Source organism: Trichechus manatus, unplaced genomic scaffold (genome assembly GCF_000243295.1).
Source record: "Trichechus manatus latirostris isolate Lorelei unplaced genomic scaffold, TriManLat1.0 scaffold00010, whole genome shotgun sequence".
NCBI lineage: Eukaryota > Metazoa > Chordata > Mammalia > Sirenia > Trichechidae > Trichechus > Trichechus manatus.
The window spans coordinates 4,833,134-4,855,915 of NW_004443946.1; the positions used below are offsets into that span (position 1 = coordinate 4,833,134).

A 22,782-nucleotide genomic window follows, 5' to 3' on the forward strand; every position below is an offset into this window, starting at 1 on the left:
CCTCTTTTAAAAACAAAACACGGCAATAAAATGTTATAGTGTCCCTCACAAAAGCATATTAATTAGCCAACCACCATGAACCCCATCTTTTTCTTCTCTGCTTGTTTTCCCTTCCATTATGTTTCAGTTGCAGAGTGGTTGAATCATAAATTAGTGGCTGGTATAGAGAGAAAATAATCTGCAGCTGGAAGGTATTAGGAAAGCACTAGGAATGTGTCTTTTTTTGAATACTGCTTTCAAAATAAGTAAAAGTTCAACAAATGGAAAAAAACAAAACAAAACAACAAAAAAAGGAACCAGTTGAGGAGACAGCAAGTGGAAAGGTAGAGAGACGCGAACAGGCACTGTCCAGGTAACAGAATTAGATTAACTATGGGGCACAAGTTGGCAAGTGCCTGTAATTATAAATATCAAATATCTCATTAGGCATTTTAGTTTGGCATAGGCTAATACAACAGTCTTTTAAAATAGTAAACTCAAGTTCTATTTTCAAATTCACCCCATCAGTACACTTCCCACCTTTCTGCCTGACCCCAATGTGGGACCAAACCCAGTTCCCATTCAGTCGATTCTGACTCATGGCAACCCCATGTGTGTCAGAGTAGAACTGTGCTCCATACGGCTTTTAGTAGCTGATTTTTTGGAAGCAGATTGCCAGGCCTTTCTTCTGAGGTGCCTCTGGGTGAACTCAAACTTCCAACCTTTGTTATTAGCCAGCACATTAACCGTTTGCACCACCCAGGGACTTCCATGTAGTATAAGAGCTACAGATTTTGCTTTCCTTGATAGTACAAAAAGCCTTTTGGTTCCATTTAGGGTTACCTTTTCTTGAGGCTTCTCCCAATTTAGCACTTCCCTTGACATGTGGTCACATAATTTTCCTACTAGAATGTAAACTACATGAGGGCAAGGATTTTTATATTATTTTATTCATGGTTATTCCCAGCATTTAGCACATAGTACCAGTCTAGATATAATTCAATAAATTTAAGCACCTACGATGTGCTGTGGAGGGTCAAATGGTCATTAAGATATGCTCCCTACCTTTAAAGAGTTTACAAACGTGGGAAGGAGGCGTGTAATCAAACCCCAAATCAAAGTGAAACCAGAGCAATTATGGAGGTACACATTGTTGGGGCTCACAAGTAGTAATTAATTTCAAACAGTGGAATGAGGAAAGGCTTCACAAGACATGTCCTCAGACAGAATTTCATTAAAATTAGGAATGTGGTGGTTATTCTTGGTTGAATGATTAACTTGAACTCTTCTGGATCCAAGAGACAGAAATTCATCCCCAAATAAACAAATTAAAAAAAAAGGATAATGGGGAAATGTGGGGGTTACATTTGCTTCAGTTCTCCAGGAAGTCTTGGCCCTGCTCATCCATGTGGCCTTCCTTCTTTCTCATGGCAGATGGACATCATCCGTATCGCAGGAGGGAAGAGATGAAGTTTGGTTACAGATGGCTTCATGCTCACACCATGTGCCACAGGATTATGTTTAATAGCCAAAGGACGCTATCTGCATCTTGAGGCCTGCAAATAAAATCCCAGGGAAGGCCTTGGCCTTGTCTAGTCTGGGTCACGTGCCTATCTCTAGGCTAATCATTGTGGCTCATGAAGTGGGAAATATGGTCTGGCCTGAGTCATGTAACCATCACCTGGCCATGGGTACAGACAGCACCATCATTGAACTGTTACTGTTAATAGGGAATCATACACAGGAGAAAAAAAACTTAACCAGGTGTGGGAAAGGCTGCATAAAGACTTTTATGGGATTGGTAGCCCTATTAGAATCAGAGTAGGTAAGGCTACCGTACTGCTTCCTAACGAAATGGGGAGGAATGGACCCAAAAGGAGTGGAAAAATGATGCTGGGAAAACAAAAACATGTAGTCACTACAATAACAAAAGTACAAGGCATTCTTAGGTGAATGGCATGTAGTTTCCTGTGATAAATACAGTCTGACTGCTGGGAACAGGTAGTAGAAGATCAGGCTACAGAATTAGTTGGGCTGGGCTGGGCTGGGCTGTGGGGAACCTTGAATGTTAAGTGAAGCCATCAAAAGGTTTTGATTGAAAAAATGGTGTGCTCGGACCTGTATCACCCTATTTCCCCTTTCTCGGAAACATAGAACATGGACTCTGGGTTAACGTTTTTGAATTAAGCTGCCAGACTATCACGATCACGTATCGTCTCTTTCCTTCTCCACATTTGCCTTTTCTTATTCCTAATAGTCCACACAATGTTCTACCTCAATTCTGTAAGGTAGTCACTATATCCAGGTCGTTTATTTCCCAATCTAGGGTCAATATCATTTTAGGGAATTACTTTTGTATAGCACTGAAAATTCCTGGACTCATACAACGTATATGTAAAACATTCTACTTTTTAGTCACTCTGGCACCAACCAACAGGAGCCCTGGTATCGTAGTGGTTAAGAGATACAACTGCTAACCAAAAGGTTGGCAGTTTGAAACCACTGGGGGCTCCTTGGAAACCCTATGGGCGGTTCTAGTCTGTCCTACAGGGTCACTATGAGTCAGAATTGACTCAAAGGCAACAGGTTTAATTTTTTTTTTTTGGCACTAACCAAAGTGTGAGGGAATGGGGAGGTAAGTGGAAATGTAGTTGGTCCCAATCTCCATGGTTTCTTGGCATTAATTTTCTGTCAGGTACCACATATGTAGATTAGCCTAAAAACTTGGGAGTTATGGTTCTCTCTTGAATTCTAGACTGAGAAATTGTGAATGGATTATACTCTATAGGAGTGCTGCTGTAGCCACCAACCTACCTAGTAGGACAGGGTGTGGTGGCCATAGTCACCTCATGACTAGGTAGATCTTAAGATCTTCCAATCATCATAAACCCTTTGGGAATTTTACCACAGACTGTAGGATTAGGATTATGCTCCCTAGAATGCTCTTAACAGCCTAGTCTTCGAGGTTGTTTACTGTAGGGCACAATCACCTGTTCCTGGGGTTAGCGCTGAGAATCGGCACGGCTGGGTAAAATAGTACCTGACAGATTAAGAGGGCGTTCATCTCATTAACTGTCATTTAATTCAACCAAAAGAAGGAACTTTAGGGGGACACTGGAACTAGGAGTAGGGGAGAGAGAAAATGAATAAATTCAGCTAGAGAAACACAGTAAAATCCAAGAGAAAACACTACATTTACCTCTTATTCCTCTGAAACTATTAAAATGTGCATGCATCAGAGTTCCAACTGAGAATATTCAGAACTGGACAATGTTAGAAATCAAGGTTATTATTATTTTTTTTTAACCAGCCAAGCAGATCACTGCAGAGATAAAACAGAAATAATACATGCTTCAGTAAAGTTGGAGATTCTGAGAAAATCAACCTGCCGTGACTACTAAAAACGAAAGGTAGCAAAGGAAAGGAAAACAAAAACAAAGCCACCTCCTAAGAGATGTTACCGCCATCACTGACAGAATTTAGTACTGTTAGGGAGAGTGACCATACAGAAAGTGACATAGAAATTGGAAGAAAGGAAACAGTTTAAAGATCTCAGGAGAGTTACAGTGCTAGCTGCTTCTGAGAAATATACAATCTGAGCGCAAAATGCAAAAAAATAAAAAAATAAAAAACAAAACAAAAACCTCCCTGGACTCCTACTGGAAGAGTAGGGATTTACTATGACAGTCTTAGAACCAGAAAACGGTTATATTTTTTTAATCACAAAGCTCATAGGAAATCAATCAAGTATTTTTAGAGAGCAAGCAGAGATGGTGGTGGGTGTGGGTGTAATCAAGGGAATGAGCGATTCCCATAGACATTCACTATGTCTTTCAGGAGAAAGCATTAAAGGTGAACTATCAATATTCTTAGGAAACCCTGGTGGCATAGTGGTTAAAACCTACAGCTGCTAACCATAAAGGTCAGCAGTTCAAATCCACCAGGTGCTCCTTGGAAACCCTATGGGGCAGTTCTACCCTGTCCTATAGGGTCACTATGAGTCGGAATCGACTTGATGGCAATGGGTGGGGTTTATTAACATACTTGTTTTTTATCTTACTGCAACGGAAGACCAGATGTAATCTTCCTAAGGAATATTTTCCCAACATATCCTGACAACTGTAGGGTGGGGAGGAAACAAGTTGCTCCCTGTTGTGTATAAATGAAAAACCATAAGGTAACAGACAATACTAAGCACATTCCCACTCCTATTCAAACACAAAGGCAGAGGAAAAGTTCATCCTAGCAATCTACCAAGAGATTATCTTTGGGGAACACACACACACACAAAATAACAGCAAAAACTCTTCTACCTTCCAAAAATTACAGCACTTAATTTTTATCAGTTAACCTATGTTGGAACAGTTTTAGAAGTGATCTATTTGTCATGAACTGAAGGCCAACTATGGAAAGAAATGAAAAGGAATATTAAGTATTTAACATGGCAACTTGTTTCCTTACCAAGTTTGCATTTGTCATCAAAATGGAGAACTAATACAATTTTCCCAGGTATTTTTTTTTTTTTTACTCTTTTGTCTTTACTTTCCTTTTTCCTGGGTAATTTGAATCTGAAACATGTAAAAGAAGTCTGTCCAGGCCTGGTAGGGCCCTCTTTCTTGAGGGCCTGGGAACAAAGGTGGAAGAGCAACTGAGAGGGAACTCAAACCTACAGCCATTGGTCAAGACAGTGCTTGCTGCAAGTAAAACACCAAGTTACAAACATAGGGGGAAGGGAGAGGCACAAAAAATGAAGAGAGACAGTTTCTGCCCTGTAGGAGTTCCCCATCTATTAGAGGAAACAGGCAGTGGTATAACAGGCATAGCTGGGAATCAGGGGACTAGGTTCTAATTCTGGCTCTGTCACTGGCTGGCCATGTGAGAGGTCACTTGTAAAATGAAGGCTTCTCACATGAGGGGATGAAATTCCGTAAATTTAGAGAATTAAATCTGATCAGCATTTCTCTAAGTATATCCCTAAGTCACACGCAATGCTCTAATAAAAACAAGTCTGGTTAATTAAATTTGGAAAAATGTATACTATACACCCCACCTCCCCAAAACAGATTCACAATGCATTTAGTATATCAAAGCTTCCAAACTCCTGCTATTAAGAAACTTTTTAATTTGCATTTTCCAAACCTATTTTCTGACATGACACCTGTTAATATCTGTAGAATATGCTTTAGAAAATGATCTCTACATCCCTTAGAGCTTTAAAATTCTACTGTTGCTAATGGCATTTTTCCTTTGCGATTCCATCACTTCCCTCCTTTTCCTCTGTTTTCCTTTGGGTCTTTCACTGAGTCTTTGGGCTGAACCCAAAATGCCACTCTGCACTTTATTTTCCACTACCTTTATTGCTATTTGAACCTTTACATGAAACTGTAACATGTGATTCCAACTCATGGCAACCCTATGTGTGCAGAGTAGAACTGCTCCATAGGGTTTTCAAGGCTGTGATTTTTCGGAAGCAGATCACCAGATCTATTCTCCTAGGTGCCTCTGGGTGGGTTCCAACCACCAAACCTTTTGACTAGTAGTTGAGTGCTTAACTGTTGGCACCACCCCCTCTAAAATCCATGCAAATCCTGAAATTTTAGGGTTTTTTGAAAATTATCACAAGCATCAACTGAAGACTGAAACAGGCTGTAAAAGACCCAGGTTGTCACCATCAGTTACTTGCTAGGTGCTGCCGAGTTGGCCGACTCATCTCAACCCCACATACAGCAGAATGCAATGTTGCCCAGTCCTGTGCCATCATCACTATCGTTGCTATGTTTGAGCCCACTGTTGCAACCACTGTGTCAATCCATCTTGTCGAGGGTCTTCCTCTTTTTTGTTGACCCTCTACCAAGCGTGATGTCCTCCAGGGCTTGGTCCCTCCTGATAACATGTCCAAAGTATGTGAGACGAAGTCTCACCAAATGAACCAAAAGAACGTTTGAGATGAAATTCTATATCCTGCCATTCTGGACAATGCTCTAGGTTCAATATTATCAATATTTCCTTGGCAACTTCCTTTCCCCTTGACTTACCCAAAAGCAGAATGTAGGGAGACAGCCTGGGTCGTACTAGCTTCCTAGACCTAACATAGATCTAACAGAGGTAAGCATTCAGTGGGGGTTCTTCCTACCAAATTTGCTGTTTGTAGGTACAGCAAAAGTTGTTTTTATGTATGTAAAATATCCTAAAATGTTAGGAAACCACTTGTATTTCCCATACCTAACCATAAAATGGAAACCCTGGTGGCGCAGTGGTTAAGAGGTACGGCTGCTAAACAAAAGGTCAGCAATTCGAATCCAGCAGGCACTCCTTTGAAACCCTATGGGGCAGTTCTACTCTGTCCTATAGGGTCTCTATGCGCCGGAACTGACTCAACAGCAATGGGCTAACCATAAAAATCCTCTATGCGTCTGTCAGTTTGTCGTACTCTGGGGGCTTGTGTGTTGCTGTGATGGAACGAGGGATATCATTGCCGATGTCAGATGGATCATGGCTGATACCTGTACTTAGACCAAGAGGCAGTCGTTCGAACGAAACAAGGGGATACTACATGGTTTTAAGTTAGGAAAGGTGTGTGTCAGGATTGTTATCCTTTCACCATATTTATTCAGTCTGTATTCTGAACAAATAATCCTAGAAGCTTGACTATATGAACAAAAACGGGGCATCAGGATTGGAGGAAGACTCATAACCACCTGTGATATGCAGATGGCACAACCTTGCTTGCTGAAAGTGAAGAGAACTTGAAGCACTTACTAATGAAGATCAAAAACCACAGCTTCAGTATGGATTACACTTCAACATAAAGAAAACAAACATCCTCGCAACTGGACCAATAAGCAGTATCATAATAAATGGAGAAAATATTGAAGTTGTAAAGGATTTCATTTTACTTGGATCCACAATCAGTGCTTATGGAAGCAGCAGTTAACAAATCAAAACGATGCATTGCATTGGGCACATTTGCTGCAAAAGATCTCTTTAAAGTGTTAAAAAGCAAAGACGTCACTTTAAGGACTAAGGTGCACCTGACCCAAGCCATGGTGTTTTTAATCGCCTCATATGCATGTGAAAGCTGAACAATGAATAAGGAAGACCAAAGAAGAACTGATGCCTTTGAATTATGGTGTTGGCGAAGAATATTGAATATAGCATGGACTACTAGAAGAATGAACCAATCTGTCTTGGAAGAAATACAGCCAGAATGCTCATTAGAAGTGAGGATGGTGGGACTCTGTCTCACACACTTTGGACATGTTATCAGGAAAGACCAGTCCCTGGAGAAGGACATCATGCTTAGTAAGGTAAGACGGTCAGTGAAAAAGAGGTCTCAATGAGATGGATTTACACAGTGGCTGCAATAATGGGCTCCAGCATAACAGCGATTGTGAGAATGGCGCAGGACCGAGCAGTGTCTCGTTCTGTTGTGCATAGGGTTGCTCTGAGTCAGAACCAACTCGATGGAGCTAACAACAACCATAAAATATTTAATGAGTGTTCCAAATTTAGCTAGAGAACCCTCAGGTTTCTACCCATGAAGGCATGAGTAACAACAGGATTCCTGGTAGAAGGCTTGAGGGCCTAGGAATGACAGAAGAATCAGGATAAGAGATGGAAAACTTGAGAATGATCACAGAAGTAAACTATCTAACACTCGAGTTTATTCAAATTCTACCTTCCTTTTTCAGTATATAATCACTGTGTTTTCTTTTTAGCTGTCTTGACACTGGCTTTAATATCTTCTTTGGCCCCATTGGTAATAAGAAAAGACTATTAAAAAACAATTCTAAAACATACACTCAAATTGGTTTTCTCAATTGTCAAAATGCGTTATTCATTAATAGCTGAGAAGACAGAAATGAAGTACTGACTAATCTAATTAATCAGAAAGAAATGCAATTATTTTTCTCTTTCTTATAGACCTTACAATAAAAATCTGTTGGTTTGGTCTGACTCCACTTCAAGGGGTTCAGGTGCTATCATTATCACTGGAATGAATGGTTGAACTAGCTGTGACACTACATGGATGATTTCTTTTCCTTTTTGCAGGAAATACAAAGCTGGGTGGGGTAGGGGTGATTACATGCCTTATAGACTAGGATGCTTCAGCCCTATGAGGAAACAACACAAAGAGACTGAGGATTAATGTTTATATGTCATACTGTCTGAGGGTTTCTATAGAACATATTCAGTGTAAGTATTTCAAACAGCTAACAGATGCTGTTTAATAGGAAGAAGTAAAACATGTAAGATTCCTAAGGCTTGTTTCACATATAAAGGAGTAGTTGCTGGAAAAACCAGTATATTTTGCAATTATATCCTAAATTACAACATTGGATTATAAAATAAGCCCAATTACTACTGAAAATCAAGTAATAAACTAATAAAAGGCCTTAGCAAAGGCTAATTTTAAAGTAAAAATAAGCCAAGATTTAACCCAAAGACATTCTCCTTATTCTAACCTTCAATAACTCTTGTGAACCTAACTGGCTTAAAATTGAATGATCTAACCAATACTCAGGAGAATCATCATAGCGTGTACACGAAATAGAGAATAAAATTTTAATGGTATAAAAAATAGAACTTCTTGGCCAATTTAGTACTTGCTAGAATAAAGCTGGAAAATGTTACTCAGTAACTGACTTAGCTTCTAAATCAAGCCAGAATTACACATACTGTTATTACTTCAGTATTCACAAGTACATCCCATGATAACATGCAGACACACAAAAACAAGAAGAGTACTGTAAAACAAAACCACCTTCTCTATTGATGAAATAATGTATTGGTGGGAAAAAAACAAAAAAAACCCACTTGTCCGGTAGCCCAGAAGGTCTCATTCTGAAATGAGGTTTTCGATGATGCCCTCTCCAAGAATTAAAATAAACTGAGAGATTAAATTTGACTTTGTTTTCTTAATGAAAAAAAGGAAACAAGTATGTTCCTATGGCTCTGAGAACCTACTTTCTTTTTATTCAATGATATTAAATTAAAAGGTGTGATAGACTTTCTTCTCAGGTAAAAACAGCTCTTCACATTAGTGGTGAAGGATGAGTACTGTAAAGCTTTTAGGCATTTGAGTGTCACACCACCCACGCAACATATGCTCATGTACCTTTAGTGATAGTCATATGACATGAATTTAATTTTCCTAAGAACTAAATCAGACCTACAAAATAAACAGGCTATGAAAATGACCTGAGTTCATAGGAATCTCTAAATTTGAAATCAAGATTACTTCAGCTTTGCTAAGATCTCATTAAAAGCCTTTTATAGCAAGGGTTTCTTAGTGAGTCACATACTTGGTCATGGAGGCTTAGAATTTTTTTAAACACTAAAAAGAAGTGTTTTATTTTGTGCAAACTCAATATAAAGGCCAAAAGAGACAAAAGTCCCGGTGGTGCAGAGTAAAACCTACAGTAAGCCACAGACTCTACTTTCTTTTAAACAAAGAAGTAGGTGAGATGTGCAACTGATCAGCTTTGCTCGCAGTTTGACAATGATTATTGGAAAACTAATAAAATCCTTGCAAGATAAACAAAGACAGCACCGTAAGTGGAACCTAGTAGGAGCCACTCAGAAGTGAGGGTTGGTTGTGGCAGAGATGGCTACTAATCCCCTCTAAACATCTCTTTTTGTCTGACAATCCAAGAATGTATAAGACAAGTAAGGCAGGATACTGGCTTCACAGCCATTTCTCCAACTGTGGATTGCAACTTCTATTATTACTATTATTACTGTTTGCAAAGTACTAAGAGGGCACATGTGAATTAGTCACTGAACAGCAGATAGAAGAATATGGTTTGACTTCAATCTAAGCTCTTCTGATTTGCTATGTAATCTAATTCAAAAGTTTGGTGCCTTAGTGTATTAACAAGTAACATGAGAGTGACACTCATTTACTTACCTCCTGGAGCTACTACATAGATTACTGAATGTATACTTTTTAAAGCACTTTGGGCTCCTCAGATGAAAAGCACTGTGGAAACAATTATAGTCAAGGAAAACCCTTCTAGTGCCTCAGAATCCTAATCTATTGTGCCTTACATCTCCATCATGTTTCCTAAACATTTTAAAAATAAAATTTGTCAGTGGCACTCTATCCCTTCATTTAATTGTTTGGCACATAACTATTTATACATTTAAAATAGCTGTCCTACTCCATACTCCAAAGAAATTTACTAATTTTTCAATAAAGTTAATGAAATGTACCCATTATGGAGTACTCTATGCCAAGTCTAGCAAACTTTGGCTTTCTCTGAGGTACATGTGACATAATAAAAAAGTTTATTTTTTTCAAAATAACTGAACTAATGTTATTTGTGTGAAACCACAAGTTTTTAATGAATACTGAAAGTATGCCACAGTGTCTATATATTCATCTGAAGAGTAAAAAGATGGAGTTCTAAGAAAAAAAGGGTCTTAACACCATAGAAAATAAATGTGGTTCTTAAATTATGTTCAAAGGAAACAGTAAAAAATATGTAATGTTTCATACACTGAAATAAACAATCAGAGGTAATAAATTATAAATACAGTAGTTCAAATTTTTTTTTTAAGCATTAGTTTTTCTAAAGTTAAATTCAAAACATTTTAAATCTGTTATACTGCTTTTTCAATGACATAGTGGAAATGGAGGCTTTCATAGAAACCTAAAACAATACCACCTCGTGACCTTTACGTAGAATACACTGGACCTTGACCATTTTAGATTTATAACATATTTTGGTTAATACATTAGATCCAACGCATAAGTATACTTTCATATTTGGAAAAAATCAGATTGTGATTTATACTCTTTACATGCAGTTCACCCAAACCTTCCTTATTTCCAGGTCTTGCTTGACGCTCTGCAGATGGTTTCATCAGATGCATAATCAAAATGAGAAAACCATAAACAACTCCTTTTGGTCTGAAAGTTTCTTGTTTTAAATAAGGTGCTTTTAAATTAAAAGATTTCTCACCCTAAACAAAACTGAAACATACTTAAACCTGAAATTTCCATGTCTCGACACACATTTTAACAGGGAAAAAAAAAAAAAAATCAGTTTGGGGCCATTAATGTCCTTCAAGAGTTCAGACTGGATCTAAATTGGGCTTTGCATCATTATCGTGCTCATGTTTGTACATGAAGGTTAAAAGGAAGAGGGCAACATCCAAGGATGACCAATAGGCAGTGTGCGATGTGACAGCTGACCAATACCGGCTCTCCACAAGGCCTTCTCTGAGTTCAAAATCAATCCTGTGATCCAGTTCCACTAAAAAGGAAAGAAGTTAAACAAATAAATAAAGATTTTAGTAAGATCGGTTCTACACAGATCTACTGAGAGTAAAACTTTTAGGCAGTAGAAGTGATTCTACTAATTGCCTTTTTTTAAAAAATAACTTTCCACTCTAATCTTATGGGAAAAAACACTCAAAAGAGCCTCAATAGCTCAGGATTCTCTTTGGTGGAGTCTTTTGCTTTCCATGGTCTGGTCAATATGGCTTGTTGGTATAATAATGGAGAAAAACAAAAAATTAATTTGCTTGTAACATTGATCATAGAGTATATCTGGAGTCAAAAGGCAGGGCTCCAATCCTGGCTTTATTATTTAATCTTTGTGCCTAATTTGTAAAACAAGGAAAACATTCCTTCAAAGACTGGAGCAATAATGCTGTGGAAGTGCAACAGATTACTCAACAGCTCCGTAACAGTGAGGCCCTATGACTCTCTGGGTGGTGAAAACTGTTAACAATCTCAGCTGCTAACTAAAAGGTTGGAGGTTCAATTCCACCCAGAGGCACCTCAGAAGAAAGGCCTGGTGATCTACTTCTGAAAAAATGAGTCATTGAAAACCCTAAGAAGCAGAGTACTACTCTGATACCATGGGGTTGCCATGGGTTGGAGATGACTTGAAGGTAACTGGTTTTGTACAGCAACTGGCTCTGTGGGAAATATTTTAGAAGATAACCATCTTTTTATAGTCACAGACTGTTTTCTTACCACTAGGGTAATTTCCTCAAAGGCAGGCACCATACACCCTAGTCTCCAACCCATTAGTAGTGCGTAACACTGTCTGGAACATACAAGTGCTCCTATAAATGTATGTTTAATAAAAGAAGAATCCACTGGGTGGCTGGGAAAGTTAAACTGGGACAAACAGTGATGGTTCTTGGAAGGAAAGACTTTGCTTACAACACTGCTGTCCTCAAACAATCCAGTGAATTCAATCATCTTTTCTAAAATTCAGAAAGCTCTTGAAATCCCTGTTAGAAAAGATTACTTCAGCAAATCAAGGCCAGAAAAGAATCTCAGTGGTTTCATTTAATATATCCTTAGAAATAAACATTTAGAAAGCGATTATCTGATCTTTAAGAAAGCCTTTAAAACTGTCAATGGGCCATATAGTGTTTTGAAAGGTCTATCTTAAAAACAAAACAGAACAAAACACTCAAACCATTACCACTCAGAAGCTTTAAAGTCTGTTCTTTGTTTAGCGTGCCAAAGATGTTAAAAGTTAAAGCTGGCAAAATTACGAAGGTGGTTGGAGAAAAAATTGGGTTTTGCTTCACACTGGGAATTTGGTAATCACACATGAGGCAATCATAATACACTCTAGGGAATGATATATAAATGTTTAGCTACATGCTTATTAAACAGATATTTTGTGAAAATGCCATTTGGTGATTTAAAAATGCTTGCATAGTTGTTACTTTCCAATTATGCTTTTCTGGGAATGAATGTCCATGGAGCTATTTATACATTTTCAGAGGTTTACACTTGAGGTATAAATACCAATTAGGCTACAAAACACTTGTAAATACATTGAGATAGGCTTTTACAAATTTTTTTTAACGGTATTTTTTCTCATTTAAGTTACAATAAGCTAATCCATAAGAGGCCAAAAAGCTTAAATCATTATGTAGACCTGTAGGGTAATGCCCGATCTTTTATCTTTTGCATGCTGTACAACATTTGTATTAGATTTGTAGGTATATTCTGGCACAACAAATGGGAAGATGAAAAAGGAAGAGGGAACTGGAATTCTCAAACATGATGAAGAGGAGTCAAGATGAAGTTAGTTATAAAGAAAAAAGAAGGAATAAGGAACAACAGAAGAGATGAGAAACATATGCGTTAATATTGGTGAAGACCACCAAGTTAAAGTTTGTAAGAATGCACTTTCAAATGCCCCTGCATAATGCTGTCCTAGTCCCAACAACCTTGGGTTGAATTATTCTGTTTTAATGCCAAAGAAAGGGAGATTTTTCCTGTTATAACAAGTGTTACTCCACTTTGATTTTATATCCCTGAAATTTATTCTTAATATGCTATTACTGTGGTATAAATCTGCTTTTATATAATAGTCACTCAAATGTTAAATTTAATTATTGTCCTATTATAGTATGTGCTCTTGTCATTCTTAATACCTTTAGGGACTTTAATCAGTGATATTAACTAGATTGGCTCTCCCATCCCTTTCTATTATCTTTAGGTTGTCCCCATCAAAATGGGAATGAGGTAGCAAGCTTGTACCTGATGAACCTGTTTTAGTCTATCATCCTCCTTAAAAGTTTACCCTAGGCAGTCTGGCTGCCAGTACAGCTGACCTTACATTATGCTGGTTTTACAGATAGATGGATGGTACTTGGTGGGCAAATGTTCCATCTTTTCCCTCCCTTTCATGTATATCACAGAATTCCCAAGGGACTGAGGTTCTACATGGCTGCATTATTCTATATGTGTTGTAAGATCTGCTCTTGGCTTAAGTAGATCCAAATCTACACAGAGTTGTCTTGGACCTACTTTCTCATTATTACCATACTGAGAATGGGTGACCCCATGTAGGCTGGTAGTCTTCCCCTAGTTTCTCTCACTGAGTTGGGTCAAAGAGAAAGGAGAACACAGAATCATCATTTTTTCTTCTATCTCTCTCTTGAGTAGTTAAGTGCTAGAATTACTCTGTCCACAAAGAAATAAACAAGGTTCTTGCTGAAGAAACATAAAAATGAGAAAAAGACCGTTGGTTTTTTAACAATCACCAGGAATTTGCTTATGTTGTTTTAAAACATTAATTTCTTTTTTGGGTGGGGGAGTGATGGATATAGGTGGATTGCCCCCCATTCCCCAAAGCTGAGTGTCCACAATCTACATACTGTGAAAGTAAACTGCCATTAGTACTGTGCTTTCATCAGAGAATACTTTGGTGCACAAGGTTTGTCAACATGCACATAGTATTGAAGAATAATTAACATATGTCAATAGAAAGTAAGCATTTTTGTATTACAGTGTGTACTAATTGGTCAGGTTTTTGAATACAAAAACTTAAAAGAAGCAACTTAACTTCCCTGAAGAGAAATTTTAAAAAATTTAATGAATCTTAAAAGTTATGGTGTTTGTTGAACGTCCTGACAGGGAACACAACAGAGGGTCCCTGATGGAGCAGTAGAAGGAAGGGATGCAGAACTCAAATTCTAGTAAGACCAGACTTAATGGTCTGACTGAGACTGGAGGCACCCCGGAAAGCATGGTCTCGGTCTATCACCCCAGAACTAAAACAATTTCCGAGGCCAACTCTTCAGGCAGGGATTGGACTGGACTGTGGGACATAAAGTGATACTTGTGAAGAATGTGCCTCTTAGTCAAGTAGATACAAGAGACCAAAGGGGCAGCTTCCGTCCAGAGGTGAGATGGGAAGGCAGAGAGAATTAGAAGCTGGTTGAATGTTCATGGGGAATCGGGCAGAGGGGAGGCGTGTGCTGTCACAGAATGGGGTGAGCAGTTGGGGTCTCATAACAATGTATGTAAAAAAAAAAATTCTGTATGGGAGACTAACTTGAAACGTAAACTTCATTTAATTACAACAATAAAAAAAATTAAAAAAAAGTTATGGTATTTGTAAGTAACAATTATGGTCATAATTACATGATTTTTGGCTCCAGGCAGACATCAAGAAAAGTACTTAAAGTACTAGCAGAGGATACACTGATTATGCTTCCAAATAATTGGTGAAAGATTCACTCATAATAAGATAGATTATATTCAGAGTTCTTGTTGGCAAGTTATGCCTTATTTTTGAGCTGCATCAGAGCAACTATACATTTTACATGGTTAAGCATTTGATAGTCATTATAAATTATCATACTTCCAAATATATTTAAGAATACTCTCCTCCATCCAGCCTTTATCTTAAAAAGGTAACTAACAAAGACTCTAAAACGAGTTCAGTTGTCATATCTGCCAAAAAATATTCTCCAACATCAATTTACCCTAAAAGGCATTCAAACACCTAACATTTGACAACAGATAGGCTATGTGGGAAAACAGGGGCTCTACAGGTAAATCTTGAATACAAAAAACTCCAGAGATGGGCAGATTTGTTGGGTCCTCCACAGTCTGGTTTAACAAACTTTGCCAATCTTACTCAGAACTACTCCCCTCTACTCACCCTTGGTTCTTCTCAAGAAAACTGACTTATGGGTCTCTACATACTCCATGCTTCCCACCTCTGTGCTTTTGCTCATGCTGTTTCTTCTCCCTGCAGTATCTTTTCATTTCTGCATGTCCAAATTCCACTTCTTCCTCATAGCCTTTTATGACTTCTCCAGCTGAAAATCGTTTCTCATTCCTCAGTCTTTTATCTGTACTGCTCTTATGTAGCTTATCACATGCTACCATATAATTATTTATGTAGTTATCTGCATTCCCTACTAGAATATATACTCTCTAGAAAATACTTATTTTCCATACCAGTATTTAACATCCTTATGGGCAGTACTGAACTCTGTTTCATTTTGGTATCTTTTCTAGGGACTAGCATGGTATCTTGCTCATTGTAAACATTAGTAACTGTTGAATGAATGAAAAGACGGGAAGAGAAAAACAGAAGTCTTATGCGTATCACCACCTGAATCACTTTGGTGTAGTTATAATTAGTGGTCTAACTGTTTAGGTAGTTGAGATGGTTTTGACATAGTGAATGTAAGGACAATTGTTACTTGAATGCAGGACAAATGTATGAGTGGATTAGTCTTCCTTTTCCCTACTAAAAATGTAAAAAGCACAAAATCAAATTATTTCTTTATGGAAGTGACTGGCTATTACATGGGCCTGGACCAGAGACAGCAATTACATAAGATCATTCCTGGAGGGGAATTTACTGAGTTAGAGCAATACAAACTGTTGCTATGGAATAAAAAACAAAACAAAACAAAAACCAAACAACAAACAAAAGAAAACAGCCAGCTTGTTATACTAAAATATTGTTTTGGTATGTACATTTCAAGCAATGTAAGATATTTTTTTGAAAATAGAAAAAAACTATGATAACTATCAAATAAATTAATTGGAAAATTAAATATGGTTAACATACTCAGAGAAAAACTTGTATCAAAGTTTTTGTCAAAGACAAAATCCAGTATTTAAGAGAAAAAAAAAGAGGAAAGAGAGAGGAGCTATGGAAGAAGAAATGAGAAGTTGGTGATAAAAATAATTTTAAATGGCTAAGATTTATCCTCGGTGATACACTTAGAATCTGCTGAAAATTAAGAATGAAAATATATTTTGCAACCAATAATATAACTAAAAAAAAATGAATCTACCCCTTAAGGTATATTAAATATTTGAATATTTGTGTTAAAATTTCAGGTATTAGCTATGGCATACCTACAACCTTAAGCGGTAATGTTACCGATATCTGAAGTAACTAGGAATGATTAAATTCCTTGTACTATGAAACCCTTTTATATCTAAGTGTATTACATGAAAAGAATACTGAACCTCTTTGAAGCCTTCAGGAAAATAGAGAAGAAAGAAAACGACCTAGTGCTTTTCCCCCTCTCTAAAGTTTCCTTCTTTATAGGAGTGTACAGGAATATCTTCTATTTTTGTACATTAAGTGGCTAATCAATAACCAGGTTTCAGGATTACTACCATTAAAGAATAGAAAATATAGGAAGAAAATACATATAAAATTGTCTGTAATGGTAACATCCAAGCTGATCACATAGTAGAATTGATCCAATTTTTCAATGAGCAAAAGAACTCTAAGTAGATCATTTTCATAGTATTCTGAATGCTATTCCTGTCATATACCATACCGAGGGTATTATCTTTATTCTGCATTACATTTTCCGGAAAAAGAAGTTGTGGGAGATTAAAGAACGATTCCTGAAGTCTGAAATCTGTGAAAAAAAAAATAAGATGCTGTAAAGGGTTGGCTGATAGTTAAAAATGGCCTTCAATGATGCAGTGGCCAAAAGTTAGAACAATATTCCCAAGTAAGCTGATTAAACCTAGCATACATAAAGATGTACAAACTTTGGCTTTTGTGAAGAGCTTTTTCATGGAAAATGTAAGCATAATTAACTTTGAAGTATAATGTCATAATCTGTAAACATCCAGACATTCCCAAAATTTATAATCACTTAGGTGCTAACCTAGAGGCAAAACAACACTAAAATGAACAGATTTTTTCTTTTCATAATATGTTACAAACACAGGAGGGCACAAATGAAACAGTAAAACCACAGAAAATAACCTTTCCAAACTTTTCAAAAGAAATGAAGAACACTATATAAGCTTCAACTCAATGACAATAAAGTAGGTTTCAACTGACAACACTTACTCTTCAAAGAGGGATACCCTGATTGATCATGAATTCAGTCTGTGTCCACCTAACCCTCAAATATTAAGAGAATCAAACACATAGCTTCAGAATAACTGAAGAACTGAAGCAATCAGTGCGAGTACAAGGAAGAAAGACAAGAAAGGAAGCTAAAATCACCTAATCACAATGCCCAAATTCTAGAAAGATTTAAGGAAGAAAGTTTTCATGATTTGCCAGATATAGCCAAAACAGCAATTAAGACATAAGATATTTGCTTAAATAAGGATTACATAGAAGGGCATATTATTGAAGTAAGTCAAAGAATTAGTAAGGCAACTCTTAGGGATTTGATTTAAAAGACAGAATCCTACTGTAGCAGTAGTCCAATTTTAATAGTTATATCTATGTCTAGAGATGGATATATGTAACTAAGACATATGATTAGCTCATATTTAGTTGAATCTATAGTTGACAAGGTATTTACCGTCAGGAACAGGAAAGAATATACATGTAAGAATGATAGAAAATGTATTTTGTTAAGCTATAAAACATAATGATGTAATATAGCTAAGTACCTCTATAGACTACTGTAATCAAAGAAGAAACTGGAGGTTTCTCTATCATCATTTTGACATTATTATGTTAAGCAGTCAATATTTAGCTGTTTTCTTCCCTCATATCCTATAGATTTTATATTAATGTCTTCACTATCGTTTCTCTGGGGCTCCAATCCTTGCCCGCTCTCCCTGCTCCCTCCTTTACCTTCATGTTTACTAGCATCACTGTTGTCCATTGACAACATCTAAGGAACTGTAACTTTTACCTGTCATCTTACAAAATTCTTTGAAATTAATTTTCCATAGAAGTTTCGAGTTTTCTTTTGACTTCTTTGTGTCACAACAAAATTTTCACAATCACGTGTCTGATATTAAGTAGAAATAAGAGCTTAAGTCAGTAATAGTATAAGAACTCTTATAGGAAAACTAAAATGTGAGGTTTTTTTTGTTTTACATAATGTCAAAGTCTAAAGAGAAAATTTCTCGGCAGTTTTCAAAAGGCTTGAAATAATAAAATTTTCAGTACTCAGAATCTGACTCAGAAAGAATTAGGTTAAAAATGCTATTGGCCCAAATAAGAATGTCCAACCCAATTGATAATCCATGCTGGACTGAGATTGACTGTGGAGGAAACATCCAGCCTCGAGGACTATCACACCTGAACTATTCTAACTTACTTCCTTTTAAAGCAAGTTTTATGGATGGCAATGGATGCTGGTCATTTTCAAATTTAGAGTAGTAGACACAGTAAGAAAACAAGGATACAAGTATCTAAAATTAGTTGTAAAATTTTTAGAGAAAGAGAGCAAAGTTTTCTTCTTGCTATAGTTACAGAAAGTTAGTAGCTAGCTTCAGAACTTACGTTTCCTTACATAAGTCAATGGAAAAACAGGACTTGATTTATTAATCTTATTTTACTGGGATCTTTGTAATAATGCTTAGTTTAGATCCTTGACAGTAAATACATATATATACTAAATGTATTAGTGTTTCACAACTATTCCAGATTTTAAACTTTGAAAGTCTACTGGAAAAAGGTCCTATATGCTAAGTTCAATGTAACTACAAAGATCTCAAGTCCTGTCCATTCACTGACTAAACATTTCTTGAGTAATGACTTTATATTAGGTAGCTGGGATAGGACTGAAAGCCATACAGGTAATTCAATAAAATGTTTAAGCTTTAAAGGTCTTATAGTCAGGCTGGATGAAGGGAACAGTGGGATTAGGAGTAGGATGGCTCTGGCAGAGCCAAAAAGTTTTTTTTAAGTCTAAGGACTAGATATAGTATAGATATGAAGCAATTGTGGCTATCAGAATTTTTAAGACTGAGAAGATCTATTAAAAAACAAACAAACAAAAAAAACAAAACAAAACTACTTTATAAAAATCAGATGGGTGCTTACCCAAAAGAGATTTGTTTTATGCTTGATGTTTAAGACCCCTGTGCCACAAGGTTCTGATTACTGACGTTTTTAACTATTAATTCACCAGTGCAGAGAGAAAAACAGAATTTACCTGGAAATTATTCTTAAAAATGTAAGCAGAAGGAAACTTTTTTTTTTCCATTAAAGCTTAATGGATGCTTTGCAGGTCTTGGAGTTGACTGTGAGTATTAAGATCTTAACCCTCCCTGCCCTCCTCAAGTTTTAGATACAATATAAACTTAAGGAAATAACAGTATGAACTAACATGCAGAATCAAGAAAGCCCGAGCTGCTGTGTGGAAGGGTCTGTGTTGCCACAGTGGTAGAAGGAGGTGAGGCAACTGGCTTCTTCTCATCTTCCACTGAGTCTTTTGATGTCTCAGATGCCTGTGCAGACGAACGTCCAAATCTTGAGAACAACATTCCTCCAAGTCCCTTTCCAATGCTAGCAGCCCCTGTATTTAACAAAACAGGAGAGTCATTCTGTTGAATTACACCACATACCAAGCTAAAAGGCACCACCCATAATTACAGCCAACTGGCAGAGGGACTAAGCTCTAGTCATGTTTTTCCAGGGTGGGAACATAAACCTTAAGAAAACTACAACTTATATTGTAGGTTTCTAAATAAAAATGGTGTAAAGTAGAGGGAAAGTTGTACAAACTCTAGGAATATAGTTTATAAACAAAGGAATAAAGATTCTATTTTATTCAACTGATCACTGTTTATTAAAATATTTGGCAAGATCAAAACCTTTAATTAAAAAAACCATGCCACTGAGATGGGTATATACTTACTGTTGATATGTTTATTGTTGAAGTTAAGTGGATATGTTATAAAAAGCCATCAATAAACGAACTGTGAGTATGACAAACTGAAATAGCAAATGAGTCCAGCCGATAAGCCTATTTATAGTGCCATCTTGTGGCATTTTATATTAAAGCAACTTGTAACCAAAAGCAATGGACAAACTTAAGTGGCACATAACTGAGCTCCAGTGATACACCAAACAGTGTGCTGGTACTGAGGTTCATTCAAAGAGAAATTAAATGTCCTTGCTGCCCTCAGGTAGCGTAGTTTCGGAGACGTTTAGAACATAAGAGAACTCAGTCAGGGACGGTACCCTTAGAACTCAAGTACGCCTTTACTTCACAGATGAGGAAGTAGAACATTAAAGACCACATGATTTGCCCAAGATCTCAAAGTAAGTAGTAGGGCCAAGATTAAAATGAGGGACTTGACTCTCAGACCAATGCCTTTTCTTGCCCATCCAGCTCTCTCATATTCTGAAACTACAGGATCTAATTAGATCTAATTAGAGAACTTTAAGGCTTTCAGCCCTCAAGTATGAAGAGTGAAAGGGCAGTTAATTCTAGACACAGGGGTTAACTGTTATAAGTGAGAATTATTTCAAAGTACCCAAAATTTAATTTCTATATAAAAAGTGTCTATATTCACAGATAAGGAATTCTTAAGAGAAATTACCTAATATGCTTGCTTTGCCTATATTCGTTATAGATTCCCCATAGTGTCGGCGGGACAAGACTGGTGAGGTCACTGGGCTTGGCATGGTTGAAATGCCTTCATTCTCTGAAACTGAGGTAGGTTCTTTTGCTGGGTTGAGAAAGCTTGGCTTCATATGCTCATAAGGTAGAGGATTTGAAGTATTGTACCAGTGGATCTGGACAGGTGAAATGTTGCTGTAGTGTTTCAGTATTAACGGTTCTAATCTATAAGCCTTGGTAACAACAACAACAAAAAAATCAAAGAAACACAACATTAAAGCACAATGTTTTGATTTCAGTAAACTGTTCTTCTTCTATTGCATATTAAATAGACCTTAAAGGAGGAATTGATAAAATGGATATTTCAAACATACATTCCTATTTGTTTACTGTTAACAATACGTGGTTGACTTAATTATATTCTTAATGATATTACCATATTAAAAAAAAAAAGTCTAGGATAACGTTGTTGTTGTGTGCTGTCAATTGTCTTACAGCGACCCTATAGGTCAGAGTAGAACTGCCCCATAGGGTTTCCTAGGCTGAAATCTTTATGGGAGAAGACCACCAGGCCTTTTCTCCTGTGGCTGGCTGGTGGGTTCGAACCTCTGACCTTTCAGTTAACAGCTGAGTGGTTTAACCATTGTGTCACCAGGGCTCCCTTCTAGGATAATCCAAAAAACCAAACCAAGCCCACTGCCATCGAGTCAATTCCAACTCACAGCAACCCTATAGGCCAGAGTAGAATTGCCCCATAGGGTTTCCAAGGCTGTAAATCTTTACAGAAGCAGACTGCCATCTTTGTCCTGTGGAGTAGCTGGTGGGTTTGAACCACCAACCTTTCAGTAAGCAGCAGAGCACAAACTGTATGCACCACCCTAGGACCTTAGGAGATCTTATTAAACTCTATTTAGTCCTTGAGGAATTTTCAAATAGCACAAATTAAGAGTCTGATATAAGACGATTTGTCTAATGTGAAGTAGGGATGATGTAGAAGAAAAGGTAACAGACTTGGTTGGTGTTAGAATCCCCTAAGTTCATATTGTAGCTCTATTACTTATTAACTGTACGATGCTTGTCAAGTTACAAGGTCTCAGAGTCTCATTTTCCTGATCTGTAGACAGGAGATAAGACATCCCACCTCACAGGAATGTTGGGAAGAACAGATAACGTCTGTAAAAACTGCCTAGCACAGTTCTGACACAGTATTAAAAAAGAGTTACTAAAATATTATAGTTACTAAAATATTTTCTATAAAATACAAAAACTATAAAATGGATAATGAAAATAATTTATAATAATAAAGTGATTTTAGAATCCTCTTTTAATATACAGCAAAGTTTAAGATATAAAGGACAGGGTATCCACTGAAAGCTCAGAGTTCACCTTCAAGTTATAAGGATGAGTAAAATGAAATGTATATTAATGAAATGCTTACACTATAGCTGAGTTGCTTTCATGTATATTTTACTTAATCTTAACAACTCTGATGTAAAATATTGCCATCTGCATCATATAGATAGGAAACAGTCTCAGAAATGACTAAGATCGTGCAGTCTTTATCTGAATATCATATCAGATTCCCAGTTCAGTTAAACTATTTGTTAAATATAGCAATTTTTATTCTTTAACAAATGGGAAATTTTCTAAAATTCTAGTGTTTATTCAATGTTATGTTTACTTGGTACTACCTAAAGATCCCTTAAAAGACTTTACACAATT

General features: G+C 36.9%; 1 protein-coding gene across 8 annotated transcripts in view; it reads right to left on the bottom strand.

Annotated features, from left to right (window-relative positions):
* Positions 1 to 7,405: 7,405 nt before the first annotated feature.
* The window catches only part of DDHD1 (DDHD domain containing 1), a 116,593-nt gene continuing 101,216 nt past the window's right edge, over positions 7,406 to 22,782 (bottom strand). For 3 of the 8 annotated variants that reach the window (XM_023726199.1, XM_023726201.1, XM_004370871.3), the window contains 4 exons: positions 21,041 to 21,293; positions 19,822 to 20,010; positions 17,065 to 17,148; positions 7,406 to 11,240 (listed from right to left, as the gene is read on the bottom strand). In XM_023726199.1, coding sequence (XP_023581967.1) covers positions 11,059 to 11,240; positions 17,065 to 17,148; positions 19,822 to 20,010; positions 21,041 to 21,293 — 708 coding nt within the window. In that variant the 3' untranslated portion in view covers positions 7,406 to 11,058. The remainder of the gene's footprint in view (positions 11,241 to 17,064; positions 17,149 to 19,821; positions 20,011 to 21,040; positions 21,294 to 22,782) is intronic. The other 5 variants (XM_023726200.1, XM_004370872.3, XM_004370873.1 and 2 more) reach the window with 4 other exon arrangements.